At 36.1% G+C, this 15,097-nt stretch overlaps 1 protein-coding gene and 1 long non-coding RNA gene across 3 annotated transcripts; one reads left to right on the top strand and one right to left on the bottom strand.

The window, feature by feature from the left end:
* Positions 1–481: 481 nt before the first annotated feature.
* LOC116307421 (vitamin K-dependent gamma-carboxylase) lies at positions 482–10,579 on the bottom strand. 2 transcript variants are annotated; one of them, XM_031717676.2, is made up of 10 exons: positions 10,195–10,579; positions 7,842–7,949; positions 7,426–7,606; positions 6,257–6,575; positions 5,416–5,494; positions 4,471–5,070; positions 3,709–3,840; positions 3,176–3,527; positions 1,977–2,231; positions 482–1,266 (listed from the first exon to the last, which is right to left on the bottom strand). In XM_031717676.2, exons 3-10 carry the CDS (start codon positions 7,568–7,570, stop codon positions 878–880), a joined length of 2,271 nt encoding a protein of 756 aa, XP_031573536.1. In that variant the 5' UTR covers positions 7,571–7,606; positions 7,842–7,949; positions 10,195–10,579; the 3' UTR covers positions 482–877. The 2 variants fall into 2 exon arrangements, with proteins under 2 accessions (XP_031573536.1, XP_031573535.1); XM_031717675.2 differs by lacking the exon at positions 7,842–7,949.
* A 1,481-nt stretch (positions 10,580–12,060) lies between these two features.
* LOC148905988 (uncharacterized) lies at positions 12,061–13,679 on the top strand. The gene is made up of 2 exons (XR_016121464.1): positions 12,061–12,570; positions 12,887–13,679. It is a non-coding gene; the product is annotated as an uncharacterized LOC148905988 (long non-coding RNA).
* Positions 13,680–15,097: the final 1,418 nt, after the last annotated feature.

Raw genomic sequence — 15,097 nt, 5'->3', positions numbered from 1 at the left:
TGTTTTCTTTGTCAACTGTTACTAACTAAATAGTCATTTTTTTCTTTCACGGGTTAAATAAAATCACTTTAATCCGTGAAAGAAAAATTATTAGTCAACGTGTAATAGTCAGATAGGCACAAAAGAAAACAATTGAATTAGGGTCTACTAATGTGTATTAGTCTAATATCTATTTCACGGGTTTAATGACTTCACTCTAGTCTATTAAACTAATTAAATGTCGCAACTTTTTTTTTAATCAAACGTAGCAATAATGAAAAAGAGTGAAGTCATTAAACCCGTGCAATAGATGTTAGACTAATACACATTAGTAGACCCTAATTCCATTGTCTTCTTTTGTGTCTATTTGACTATTATACGTTAACTAGTATTTTTTATTTCACTCTAAGTGATGTCGTGGTAAGGTGAAATTAGTCCGGTAGTCGGCATAGTAATTACAAGGACTCCTTATTTTTATATCTCTTTTTACTATATTACTATATGATTTATGTATAAATATATTACTTTTATTTTTTTACTTTTACATCAAATTCTCGATCCAAGATTTTAAAATGTTTACACTGTTTAAAATACACGGTTATTCCGCAAAAAAGGGTTTTGATTATTATAATTATTGGTAACAATTTCATGTTAAAACCTGCAAATTCATTTCTGACAGAACGCGAATATGTAGCGACTAAACTCAATCTGACAGATTTCGTAATGAATTTGAAAGAAATGTACGTTTTGGATCCCGTGTCCTGTTCAAGTTGGTTTGACCGATTTTCAGTAATCCGTACCGTGACGGTATCGTCTGCATCATCATGATCTTTCTAACACTGAGTAACTAAGAATTTTAGAATATTCGACAAATGGCTTTGTGAAATACTCAATTGTTTTAAAGTTCTTTTTTGGAGTTCGGTAGTGTTTCTTTTTCTTCGTGTCGTGACTTCTGTAGTATACTCGCTTCAGTTTGGTTAGCGTCTTGGTTAGTATCACTGTTTTGCGACTGAACACTGCCGTCACTACCTGAAGCTGCACTGTCTTCTTGAGACGAACTGATATGACTGTTGGCTTCTGTTTCTTGAGGTACGGAACCATCCTGTATTTCCACGTCTTCATCCTCCTCGGGATACTCCAAACCGAATGCTAAATGGCCAATAGCGTAGTAAGAATTCCAGAAAGTAACCGAGAACACCATGTACTTTTCATAGGCAAATTCACGACATTTTTCGATCATCGATTTCCTTTGCCACTCTTCTTTTCTTCTTGCGGAGGGTCGTGTTCCTGTGGAAAATGTTAATCAGAAAATAAGACAAAAAGGGTTTAGATGAAACATGTTCTGGACAATATTACGAAAACCATCGAAGAGAAACGAAACCAAAACAAACAACCAAAAAAGTACAGCTGTCCTGACAGCAAGAAGAGAGTTGAAACTACAAAAACGTGATAACTGCGATTATCCGAAATCATGATAAGAACGACAACCATGCAGGGAGATATTCAATTGTTCACTGGCGTCTTGACCCAACTTAATTAACAAAGGAATGTCCAGGTTTATACTAGTTATCAACCCCGTTTTAAGAAACTACCCCAATGATGATATTAGAAGTTATATACCTTATACCTCGGTGGATCATGAGATATATAAATCCGAGGCGATCTCACATCCACCGCGGTAACGGTATACACCCATTATAAACGTTGTCATCACCAAAGGAGATAGGCAATAGGGGATAGGCGCAAAGCGATAGTTGATAGGTCATTCCAAGATCCAAGAATAGCTGGAATGACTTGTGTTTCTGCTTCTTATTTTCGTCAGTCACATGGACCTTAATGTTAAGACTGATTCGATGCCCTTTGTATTCAACGAAACCATTTCCATATCGGAATGGCCTATCGCCTATCGCCTTTGACGATGACAAAGTTTTTCAAAATAGGTGTATATAACCTTTACATTACCCTAACAGCGGCGGTGACAGTGTATAAAAACCTACCTGGATCTGTAATCCACTGTTTTAAAGTTTCATTCTTCATTAGAGTTGTATTAAGATATACATACATCCAACAGGCTGGAGTCTCAGACACTGTGTATACCACGTGAGTATCGTTAGCAGGGAGTTTCATCTCTTCATTTTTACCCAAAGTAAAATTTTCATTGTTTGTTTCGATCTTAACCGTTCCGTGAAGGACCGTTATTGAAGTGTTCAGTTCTTCGCTGACGAAGTTTTCCAGCTTTAATCCCGGGAAATCTGGAGAGTAAAATACCTTGTTCAGTCATTATTCTGAAAATTAAGAAAGTAAATAAAGGAAGGGAAAGGAAGGGAAAAAAAGAAAAGAAACTAAGAAAGGCCGGGAAGCAAGCAAGAAAGGGAGGAAGCCAGAGAAAAAAAAGATATAGCTATCTGATGTAATCTGATGGACAAAAAGTTGTAATAGTTCTATTTACTGTTAATGAAGCTCATTGAAACCTGAACAGCCTCATAATGCATGCACTGTAGTGCTTACTCGACCCGGTTTTTCCTCTGTCAACGTCGAAACAGCTAATAGGGGTTAGCAATATATAGGACTTCCCAAAAGTAGATAACTATAGACTTCTGGAGTGCTTACTATTTACCCGGAAAAAAAAGGAAATTTCGGTTGGAAAACAAGTGGTATTATGTATCAGTACCTTCCGATGGAAAGTTCCGGAAACCTCGGTCTTCCGATTGAGGTAATCCACTTTTCTCGCTCTTTTTTATTCCTTTCGGTAGACGCGTGTACCATTTTCCGAAGTCAAGGTTTCTGGCTCTTTTTGGCTTACCATTAACGAATAAGTTTGCAACCGGATGGATTGGTTTAGAAGGTAAGCACATTTTTCATTTTTATTCATATCAATTGCAACGAGTTATTTAATTCCCATTGGGTATTTTAATGTGTTAATTTCATGTGACAACGTTCTAGCGATTAGGTGTTTATCCAATGAAACATATGCCAGCGTGGTGATGCACGACCAAAATGCGCTATAACCTTGCTATTTCCAAAAAAACTATCTTATACGGCTATTATTTGGCTATTTTATGGTTCAGACTCAGACTATAGCGAGGCAATCACCGTTAGAGACGTTTTTCTAGTGGTATTAAAATCTTTTCCCAACTACACAGTACTGATCTGTTTTAAAGAGTACTACAAGGATATGTTGTCATTGAATTCTCACCTGCAACAAACACGATATCAGTAAAGTTTCCTACAGACGTGTTTAGCTGTTCTCTTTGTATCGCTTCCAGTTTCTCTCTCCAAGGTGAGAGCTCGGACAACAGAGGCAGAACCCAAGTAGTTTGCGCAAAGGGTGACCAGGGAGCAGTGACGACGTCAATATTTGGATCCAAAAACCGTTGCTGGAATCTTCGGTTGAGAGAACGCCACACATCAAGGTATATAGCTGGTTTAGTTATGTTGAGTTCCTCACGCTCTTTGATCTTTTCGGCCAAGCACGTCATGTACTGCTTGATCATGTCGGGGTGAGAGTTCCACCTGGAATGACGCCTTCTGCCGCCTCCGATATAAGCCTGTGTGTTGAGAATAAAAAGAGTAAACCAAAAATCTCAGTGACCCGGTACAGATGCATGGGGAATGTGAACGTCGTCTAGATTAGCAACACAAGCTGAATTGCACTAGATATGTTTTCGGTATTATACATTTTGTAAACTAAAATGAAATACAATGAAATATCCATTTATTCTCACGTACCCCAGGTCTGATGAACACGTCGTTTCCAGTAACTCCATCGACAACCTTGATTCGTACGTGCTGGGTGCTCCAAGAATGGACCATCATGTCCCAGGAGTATCCATAAAGACCCTCGGTCCATCCGTTGTACCCCTTCAATCAATAAGATGAGATGAATGATTCCATTTAAGCTTTTATCTTTTTGTACGTAGTTTTAGCTATTTTAACTTAATAACTTGTATAATACATTCTATTTAAAGTGCTACTATGACGAAAATCGCTCAAACTTGGATTCAGCTGAAACTTCCTAAGAATACTCTTTAAAGGTCCAATAATCACTGTATGTAGTGTTTTCTCGATATTCAGGACGAAAGTATGACATTTTTACGATTATTTTTTGGAGTCTGTGACATCATACGCTCAACATCAAACATTGCTACATATATTTCTTTGTAGTTTTAGCACTTTAAGCTTACCCTAACATTAATTCAATCAAGATCTTTTCAGGCTATATAAAAGTGGTTATAATATATGTTTATGAACAGGACGTTAGGTCGTGCAATTTTTCAGGTAATCACCGGTTTGATCAGTAAAGAGCAAATTGCATTTCACTTAATTCCATTACCATCATTAATAGTTTTCGAAGCTGTTTTTAAAGCTGTTGCGCGATATCGGTTTGCTCGTGCAATTCAAAGTGGAATTCTCTCGTCAGCTAATGAATTTTTCTATAAAGTCTGTTCAAGAATGCAAAAGCAAATCTTCTTATCATTCATAATTACTGACCTTGGTAATGAAATGCGAGTAAGGTAGAAAACACTGGATTCCAACATAACATCCAAACAAAGCTAACAGTATCTTATGAGATACCGTAACTTGGTCAGTTTTGTTGGGTTTTCTTCCTGTGTTTTTCTTTTCTTTTTTCTCTACCGTCTGGTTGTCAAGCTTTTCTTCGTTTGCTTCGGGTGAATATAAACAGCTATCACTTGGCGCAGCCTCGTCAAGCAAAGGTGTAGCAAAGCCCATCCAGTGTGGCAGGCGTGACAGGATTTTCTTTGGCCAGTTGTAGGAACAGAACAGAGTGAGGGATGCCATCATGGTGTAAGAGAACATGCCGATGCTAAACATTTGTGAATTCATGCCATGAAAAGCCAAAGAAAAAAGAATTCCCATGACTCGAGTACGCTCGAATATCAGAAAGAAACCGACGAAAAGATCGTAGAAAAGACCAGAGATGTGCACAAGAAAAAGGTCAATGGCGTCATCTGACAAGAATGAACGGAATGGATCGAAGACCCACTTGCTGGACAATCCTGTCATGGAATAGCCAGTCATCCAATCCCGATCTAGCTTCTTTATACCAGCAAAGAAATAAACCAGGAATATCTAGGAGAACAAATCAGTTTATCTCTTCAGAAATTTTGGTAATGGTCCAAGTTCACTGCATATATATTCATATAATTTTTCTTTTTTCAATAATTGTTATTATTTAGTAACGCTGGAGAGAAGGGTAACTACTTTAGATTTCCAAGAACTGAGAGTATGCAGGGGATTTTACTATAATCCACGACCTATTGTGGCCTATTAAAGTGATGCAAAATCACATCTGAAACCACCCTAAAAAGTGTGATAAGCATCTCTGCTCCATTCCAATTGGATCCACCTCCACAAGTTACCAAACACACACACAAACACACATACCCACCCATATGATTTGTAGTAATACATTACCTGAAATCTAAAGATGGCATAATTCCATTTAGGTACATGGGCATTGCGAATCTTTGGATTTCTTAATCCATCCAGTGACCTAAATGTTAAAAAATATGAAAATTAGAATAGGAAATTAAGAAAAGGAGATTGAAAATTAATTAAAGGCAGAAAGAATTGATAATAAGAACAAAAAATTAGAATGAGGATAGGCGTAAAAATTGAACAAGAATGAAATTGGGGATGTGACTGTTCCAGGGGTTTAGTAACCTTCATAAAATTTCACAAATTTCCGATGGTTTAGCGTGACTAGCATGGAATGTCCTCTTATTTACAACAATCATATGATGTCAACAGCTGGTCAAAATGTTATGTACTCACAAGGAAAGGCCTCATTGTTTTGTACTACAAAAAAAAAAACACGCAAAAACTTTGAAAGAAAAAGGTTTCTAGTGTGTGTTGGCTCAGTGTGCGAGTGATTCATAATTTGTTGACGTGATTTGTTGGTATGTCTTATTATTTCTCAATTGACACAGTTTTCTTTGTTATTCACAAGGCTTTATTTTTGTTATAGCCCTCATTATAAATGCAAGGTCAATATATATTAGTTATTAACCCTGTTAATAACTATATATAGACCTCACATTTATAATGAGCAACATTTGATAGAAAACCTTCTCAATTGATAAATAAATTAACATTTGTGGTTAAAAAAGTGTTATCTATTTTTCTGTCTGTCTGCCTACCTGCCTATCTATCAAATGAGAATGAGAAAAAGAATACTCATTAGATTTATTATGATAATTTAATGCTGCAGAAGGTTTCTTACAAACTAAACAATGTCACAATGTACTGTACTCACCAATAGTGATGACAGTCTGTCAATAGAAGCATTATAGAGACTAATCCATACAGATAGGAATGGTTGTTCCAAATTGCTTTATCCAGTAGGAATATGTACCAATATGGTATCATAAACATGATGCAACTGAGCCTGTAGAATAACCCCAGCAATATTCCAATAGCACCAAGAAACATGATCACGTAAATGACATGCATCCATTCTACAGAAGCTGGCTGAAGGAAGTTAAACATGGGAAAATGACACTTATCTGGTTGCCAGTTGTTAAAAATGCTGGACATGCCACGCTCTTGTGGAATGTCAATCATCATGAGGATTCCTAGAGAAATGTGAGAAGAAAAATCGGTAAGAAATGAATGGAAGGAAGGAAGGAAGGAATGAAGTTGTGTAGAATCAGAGTTTTTTATTCCAGTAACAAAAATGTTTATTTATAGCAATTTAGCAGGGTTTTAATACAGCCCAGCTATTATCTCCAGTTGAATTTCTGTAGAGATATTATCATAGAAAAATTGATAAGGCTAATAATAATGATATTTTATTTCTTAAAAATGTATTATAGATGTGTTGATCATCACAGTGAATGAGCGATCTAAGTGAACGCTGTAAAGAAAGACTTGAAAAAATTATTTCAAGCTTCAACGGGAATAGAACCCATGACCTCCGTGATGCCAGTGCGATGCTCTACCAACTGAGCTATGAAGCCAATCCTGTTGGCGAGCGGTCATCTTTGTTGGGTTCATCAAGTCACTATATGTAATAAGTGTGAATATTGAATGGGTAGAACTGTTCATTCAATATTCATACTAAAATAATTCTTAATACTCTTTCCAACAAATGATAAACTACATAAAAAACAACCAATATATAAACTTATAAATTAGTATATATTTGTTGGATGAGATTTCACAATAAAAATGAGCAAAACAAGTACTCCAGTATGTTAAAGCATGGTTTTAGGCCAATAACTAAAAGAATGTTTTTATTTCTTGTTGCAACAAAACGCATTCCATTTTGATCAAAATTGCAAGTCTTTGATAGATCTCAGGCTGATGACAAGATATGTTTCCTAGACCAAGGGCAGAGTTTTCTCTATCTGAACCAAATTTAGCCTTCTTCTGATTCAAGTTTTTTTAGGCAATCAGATTGCTTTAAAATGAACTTAAACTTACCAAACACTATCCTGAAAACACCAAGGTTGGAAGGATCTGCAGGAGCTAGCAGGTATGCAACGCATTTTCTGAGGCAGTTACAAAAAAATATGCCAGAAGGTTCTTTCTTCTCATCTGTAGCGGTAGTCTTTGTTCTCATCGTCATTTTTAATTAGTTCTCGTGTCCTGTGCAATTATATACCTATAAAAAATTTAGAGAAGCATTTTATTGCATATACTTCAAGTTTATATTAATATCAATGTAGTAACTGTAAACAATTCAATGAGTATACACAACAACACAAAAAAAGATAACTTAGGTAAACGTTAAATTACTGTACAAATGGTTACCCAATGCTCCTGAAAGGTCAATATCCTCAAAGGTGCACCCTTTACCTCCCCCTCTCCCCCAGGCTAGAAGTGCTCCTTATTATTACCTAAAGCCAAAGCTACACCAAACAGAGAGAAGTTGAATTACACAGACATCCTAAGGATCTTTGTCATGGACATTTATGTTTGAAGGTCTCACGCTAACCAACTGTCAGCTGCAAATAAAGTATAAACTCTAACTTAAGTTTTTCAGTACTGATTTTACATGAAGTGAATAGTTTGAATGGTAAAATATTTTTATATGGTAAGTAACACATCTTCGGGATATTAAGATTTTCTTCCAATATATTAACAAGTCTGATTCATGCAACTATTTACTCCATGTAGAATCAATACTGAAATTATTGGGTTAGGGTTTATAGACACTTTCATAAAACAGTTTTAAATCTTAATAGTGATAAAGCCATTATTTCTATCACATAAGCCAGCTTGTGCAAATGCAACTTCATGTTTTCAATGTGAAAAATGCAAGCTCAAGAGAACTTAAGATTTTGGTTTTCTTGCACTCATTACTGGTTTTGCACTTGTATTCATACTTGCATCAGCTTGCATCAGCTAGCATTAGCTTGCATCAGCTAGCATTAGCTTGCATCAGCTTGCATCAGCTTGCATCAGCTTGCTTAAGCTTCAGCATCTCTTAGAAGCTGGTTTTAGCATATTTTTATGAGAGTAATCAATAAAATAATTTTTTTCAAAGAGATTTAATACACATGAAAAAAATGTATCAATGCTGATTGGCTAAGAGCAGTGCTGTCTCAAGGAAACACTCTGCAGAAAAAAGGAAATTCAGTGCAAATCTCAGTTTTCAAAACTGGTTTCAAAATCAAACTTTTCTCAATTCTGCTGTTGTTAAAGTGCCTATACCACTCAATATTTTCACAGGAAATCAGTACTGATTGTACTGTACATAAAGTGAATATTTGAATGATAAAAAAATTTCATATGATTCAAATGATGCATCTTGAAGATATCAAGGTTTATATATCCAATATGCTAATGAGTGTAATATGTCATTACAGGCATGATTAAATATAAGAAACTTTCCTAGGGCAGCAAAATATCCTATATATAACATCATTGCCTTTCGTACTCAGGGTTTATAGAAAACTAATAGCAAATTTGTTTTCTCATAGTAATCAGTGTTGCAATTCGATAAGGAATATTTTGTTTTATTCTAACGATAATTAATTATTATATATCATTGGCTGTCCATGTTAGTCCATGTTAACTCATTATTAACTGGTTAACCGGCATGTGCTTGGTCAGGGAGGCAAGATTTGCTTGTTCAATGCTGCTATCATTGTGTTATGGAGATCTTGACTATAATACATGTTATCGAAACATATATCATTCTGTAAAGGTATTGTAACATGTTATCATTGAACCAGCTGCCAGAGGCACTGTGCTAAGGAGCATTACAATCAACAGAGCAATATTTTAATCAATTTCAGTGGTGAGTTCTTTGATTTATTCAATTGCGAATATCACTTAAAATAATTCCATCATTATATACTTGATATTCCTAGATAAATCTGTTACTATAATGCGTGAAATGTGTTTCCATGAACTTAGGATGTAAAAAAAGATTTTGGTGTATTTTCCGTGATTCGAAAAATTAATTTTATGTGAAACATGATCACTTCAATTTTTGCGTGAATGGGAATGCGATTTCAGAATTTTATGTGAAGCGGGAATTGGCCAAATAATTTTACATGAATGCATTTTGCGAGGGGGTTAAGGGGACCCTGTGCAATTCACCAACCTATTTATGTTGGAACATAGTAGCTAGGCAACAAGCCTTGACATGAGGTATGATCATCTATAGCCTTGCATAAATTTTGAGTAGACAAAGCATCTTTGTTTAATTTACTTTAATGCTTTCATTTAATATTTAACCAATTCTTTTGGTCTCTATTTTATTGCTTATTAGACAAACAACTCACACATGATTAGGGAGCTTTTTTCATAAGTTACATTTTTTTGGTTTTTGTCTAGTTTTTGACGAATACAACTCAGCTATTTTCAACACTTCTTTCATGTTTTTAAAGATTTTCCTTTTACAATAATATTAGCCATTCCCTACTTCTCTTGATATTGATTTATATGTATTTTTAAATTGGCTAGTAAGATATAAGTACACAAAAAGGTTACGCTTAATTCTTTAAAAAATATATAGAATTTTTAAAACGACTATAATCGTATCCAATTTGCGTTTTTTAGTGATCATGATCTTGTCAGGCCCTTTAGTTAATTAAACGCCAGCTTAACATAATCATAAGCTTTTCATGTTACGCTTTAATCAAATTTTCATTTTTTAGAGGGGAAATCCTATTTTCCATGAAGAGAAATCAGCTTTTCCATGTTTTTATAAAGCATCTTTAGAAAAATTACATTACTTACCTTCTTTTTTAGGTCAAATCCGACAAATCTCTTCACCACATCTTCCCTGGCAATCGAAAGAAAGAGCTTCTTTTGTTCCCGTTGAAAGGGTTTTTATAAAAACTGCTCACATTCACTAGGAACCGACTTCGATTGGTTGAACAAAAGCTATGTCAACTGTTCAATTATCAACTTCCTATGCTCATGAGGTGTCTACCTTCTATTGGTTTAATGTGACAATGCTTTGGCTAATTTATGGAAAACAGCATTGATGTTTTTTTTTTATATTTACGAGTTAGTTTTCAGTGATTCTCTGAATAAGAATTTGATCAAAGAAAGAGTCAAACTCCTTACACTCAGAGGTCACTCAGAGCACACTCAGTATGTCGAGACGACATCCATGTTGGACGGGAATATTCTGGGGACTGGGCTATGAAAACACAGGAAACCCGCTCGTTCTTTTATCAGCTTTTATTTCGGTTTCTCTGGTTGCCAGCCTGTTAAATCCAAATCAGAGAACATTAGGTATTACGTTATAATTTTGCAAAGTTAGAAAAGATTAAAATAACCGTATAAATTCTAAAAAAAGCCTCCATGTTGTCGCCACGAAGGGGAAGTGGGCCCCCATGGTAGACTTTAAACTTGCATCGAATACTCATGAATTTGCTCATCAATTGTTCGGATTTTACCTAATTTGAAATTTTCAGCATTGATTCTTAATGAAGTGAAAAATTGAATAGTAAATTATTTTTATATGGTTTGAGTGATGCATCTTGGAGATATCAAGGTTTATACTCCCAATATGTTTATTTTACTTCATCTAGAATCAATGATGAAAATTTTGAGTTAGGTGTCATAGGCACTTTAATAGTTTGCGCCAAAAGCAGAAGTTCATCGAGAAGGCTCACGATGGCTCACTAAATACTGAATATTTGGTTGACATTGGTCCAAAGAGGTCATGTGGTAGGTTTTACGCTATTCTCGACTTTCACATCCCCATAATGCCTTGCGTTTTTGGGGGGTACCAATCAAATTACTGTCCAAATTGAAAGGTTTCTTAATTGAATTTATACTATACCTGCTTTTATCTGTGCAATACTGATTATCAGTTTATTCCAAGTTATCATTTTGCGTGTACAGATCATGAAGAGTTTTGGTCTTACAGAAAATGTATTGACTTACGAAAAAATTTTTAAAATTGATAATAATCTTTAATAATAATCTTTAATGAGGATACCAACTTCACCTTACGGTGATTTACAGAAGGGTCCTTAAATAAACTAAAATAAAATGTACTAGTTATGTAGTGTTTAAAAAACGAGTAGGAGTGTTTTATCAGGTATAAAAGCACGAGGCGTAGCCGAGTGCTTTTATACCTGATAAAACACGATCTACGAGTTTTTTGAACTGCTTAAAACGCTCATGAACAATTTATAAAATTTTGGTTCAACTGGAGCCACCATACACGTCACGAACATGGATTTTTATACTTCGATAGAGATTTGACGTCATGGGCATGCGCAACCAGATTCAATAGAAGCTCCCACACTTTGGATATTGCGTGCCAAGGGAAAGACAGGCACGTTAGTCAAAGATCTTTAGGGTTGACTATGGCCTTGATGGAGCTCTATGTCTTCATCTAAACTTGGATGTATACTTCATCCCTGATGAAGTCATCCTCATAGTATTCGAGTGGTCTTTATATAAAGATCACATGTGTCTTTATATAAAGAAAAAGAAAAGCAAACAAAAGAAATTCGCACTGCAAACAAAAGAAATTCGCACTACAAACAAAAGAAATTCGCACTGCAAACAAAAGAAATTCGCACTGCAAACAAAAGACGAAAACCCTGCGCGCGCAGGTCAGCGGTAGGGGATAGTGGGCTCGCCAAAGTTCTACGAAACAAAATGGCGGCTCACAAACACGAAGAATTGCCTCGTGGTTCAGAAAGGGAGTTAATTGAGCACTATTTTCATAAAGGATTTTGGTACAAGGATATCGTTCTCTTTCTGGAGAAGCATCACGACATAAACATCAGCATAAGAACCCTTAAACGACGATTGAGTGATTATGGTCTGAAACGTAGGGAAGAGTTCGACGTGCAGTGTGTCAAGGAAATTATAGCTCGTGAAATAGCAAATGGACCAGATAGCCTCAATGGTTATCGTACCATGTGGCATATATATTTGCAATAGCAACTTTCACCTCTACATCTTTTGGGGTTGTTTCCTTTGGTTTCTTTTCTATCCTAAGTTTCTTCTTTGGCTTAGGATTAATATCCCCCCAGTGTCTCGCTTGTTCACGTTTGGTGTAAAATTCCTCAAAGGTCAACGTGTTCGAAGACTTAGAATCAGAAGGTCCAGGAGGTCTAGGTATATTTAGACCTGAAGGTCCAGGTTCGTTCAATCCGCTTGCAAAAGCACGAGAAATCTCTTGCTGTAGAGTTCTTCGTAGCTCGTCTTTAGAGAACTTCCAGTCACTTTGGGACGCCATTTTGGACTACGAAATTGACGGGAATTCTTTGGCGAGCCCACTATCCCCTACCGCTGACATGCGCGCGCAGGGTTTTCGTCTTTTGTTTGCAGTGCGAATTTCTTTTGTTTGCAGTGCGAATTTCTTTTGTTTGCAGTGCGAATTTCTTTTGTTTGCAGCGAGAATTTCCTTTGTTTGGATTGAGGTTTTTAATTGAAGTGAGATTTTTCTTGTTTGCAGTGTGATGATCTTAATTGTGTGTTGTCCCCTCTGGGCCACCGTAATTTCGGGACCAAAGACACCCAAACAATCCAGGACGTCGAGTGGATATTCATCACGGCCAAAACCTGAACGACTAGCATTGCTATGAAACACTGAAGCCATGCTAAAAATTTCAAAGGAAAAAACTGGGTATTGTTTATAATTCAGAATTTGGTATAATGTCAGAACAATCACTGGAATTTGACCAAAGAAAAAATGGAAACGGTGGTGGCATATCTTTGATAAATAAATAACAATGGTGACTGTGGTCACTCAAACTTTCCAGTACAAGAAGGACACCAAAAAGTCGAAGATTGATAGCGTCCTGGACATGCTTCCAGGCATGATGGACAGCGTCAAATCAGCCGCGACACCCATAAGAAAGCTGTCGGCAGGTGGCAAAATCTTTCAGATTCTGATTAAGGTATCAGTAGACCTTACTAGTTTCTATTTCCTCTCGGTAAAATTTTGGAATATTATCCCATTTAGTAGCTTAAACTCCTGGTCATCTACATACTTAGGCTGGTTTCACGACTAGTCTTTTTATTGAAACCACTGGTCTATTGATAAAGGTCTACTAATACCTTTATACATGTTTCATTTGTTTTTTCGTTTTTCTATTTTTAAGATTTCTTTTCGAACGATATTTTATAGATACAGTTGGCGTATAAAAGACACTTAGTCGAGTATAATTTAAATGAAACTGGACCATAAAGGAAGCTGAAATCGTGCATGTATTGCGTAAGAAAAATTAAAAGCAAAAATTTTGATATTTTGTTACGAAGACATCAATGTTTAAAACAAAGATCTAGTAGAGTATTTCCATCATATCCATAAAACTTTTCGTAAGGATTTTCACAAATTAGCTCGTGCTAGATAAAATGTAAATAACAATATAAATACCATAAGATTTTTATAGTATTGACGACCATTGGCATTCCATTCAACACAAATTAATGGTAAATGAAGAGGCAAATTAACAACAATGAAGTGGAGGCACTTACAAATACACAAAACTTTCTTTATAACAGGCATCCGACATATATTGTTTCATGCTTTGCCCCTGGACACTCCATAATGCATTGCGGTTGAAGGTGATCGCCTTATCGCAAAAATGCAGGCTGTAAATGGTATTTGGGTATCATTTCACATTCATCTTGCAAATTCATATCCCAAAAACGTCTCTCGCGATGAATAAACCTTTCCCCAATTCGCTTGAAATGGAGGCGGTCCTTGATTCTTTTCTTTATCAAGGCCAGCCTCGACTTGAAACCATTTTGTGTTCGGGAAAGATCTATTGAATGCTAATCGACTCCATAACTGTAAAAACAGTCTTTTACGAGTTCCCCTTAACACAATGGCCGCAGTATCGTTGAAGTAGTCCATATTGTTTTTAATGATTGTTTCTGATAAATGAAACACGAAATACAAAACACATATTTTTCAGCGTGGGTATAAACTGAAGCAAAATTATGGCAGAAATGGAACATTAGAGCCGACATGAAGACCGCTAGTAAGAGGAATATACTCATTTCCGCGTGCCTGAATAACAATGACAGGGTATAAGTGAGACATTTCGGGACACGGGACACATGTCTTATATGCAAAAGGTCTAATTGGACCATAAGCTTATGAATTATTAATGAGTGTTTAAATTTATTTAAAACACTCATTAATAATTCATAAGCTTATGGTCCAATTGGAGTCACCATACACGTCACGTGCATGAACCTTTATACCCGATAAAGTCCTCTTCATTAGTATTCAAGTGATTTTATATAAAGACACATGTAATCTTTATATGAAGACCACTCGAATACTATGAGGATGACTTCATCAGGGATGAAGTTTTTTTTTGTTTTTTACACGCGTACAGAAAGGGATTCCTGTAGCGTTAAACTGGAGGGTACTACTGGTACGCCAACTATGCTAGGGTCGTGAGCCCCACCTCCAAACCAACAAGACAACATCACATTGACACAAAATACAACCAGCATGACTTATAGTGGAGACAACTGGCATCCCATGGTGCACAAAACCGATTGCACACACAACTCATGCTGGGCAGGACTCATCAGCATGTCATGACGCCACCGTCAGAACTACTACAACGAGCGTTCTAAACTGCATGGCGTCGCTACTCAAACAGAAAGAATACATTCAACGCGCAGCGTCGCCAGTGGGCACCAG

This window comes from Actinia tenebrosa, unplaced genomic scaffold (assembly GCF_029948245.1).
Source record: "Actinia tenebrosa isolate PJP-AT-01 unplaced genomic scaffold, QUT_ActTen_1.0 PGA_scaffold6__47_contigs__length_16458017, whole genome shotgun sequence".
Classification (NCBI taxonomy): Eukaryota; Metazoa; Cnidaria; class Anthozoa; order Actiniaria; family Actiniidae; genus Actinia; species Actinia tenebrosa.
Note: the sequence above shows the minus strand (reverse complement) of the source record. Positions and strands in the feature narration are given on the sequence as shown.

Coding starts and splice junctions, on each gene's coding strand:
- LOC116307421 (XM_031717676.2), bottom strand. CDS start 7,570: ATGACGATGAGAACAAAGACTACCGCTACAGATGAGAAGAAAGAACCT. Junction 5,495..6,256: donor ACAGACTGTCATCACTATTG/GTGAGTACAGTA, acceptor TTTAACATTTAG/GTCACTGGATGGATTAAGAA. Junction 3,528..3,708: donor ACGTGTTCATCAGACCTGGG/GTACGTGAGAAT, acceptor CTCAACACACAG/GCTTATATCGGAGGCGGCAG.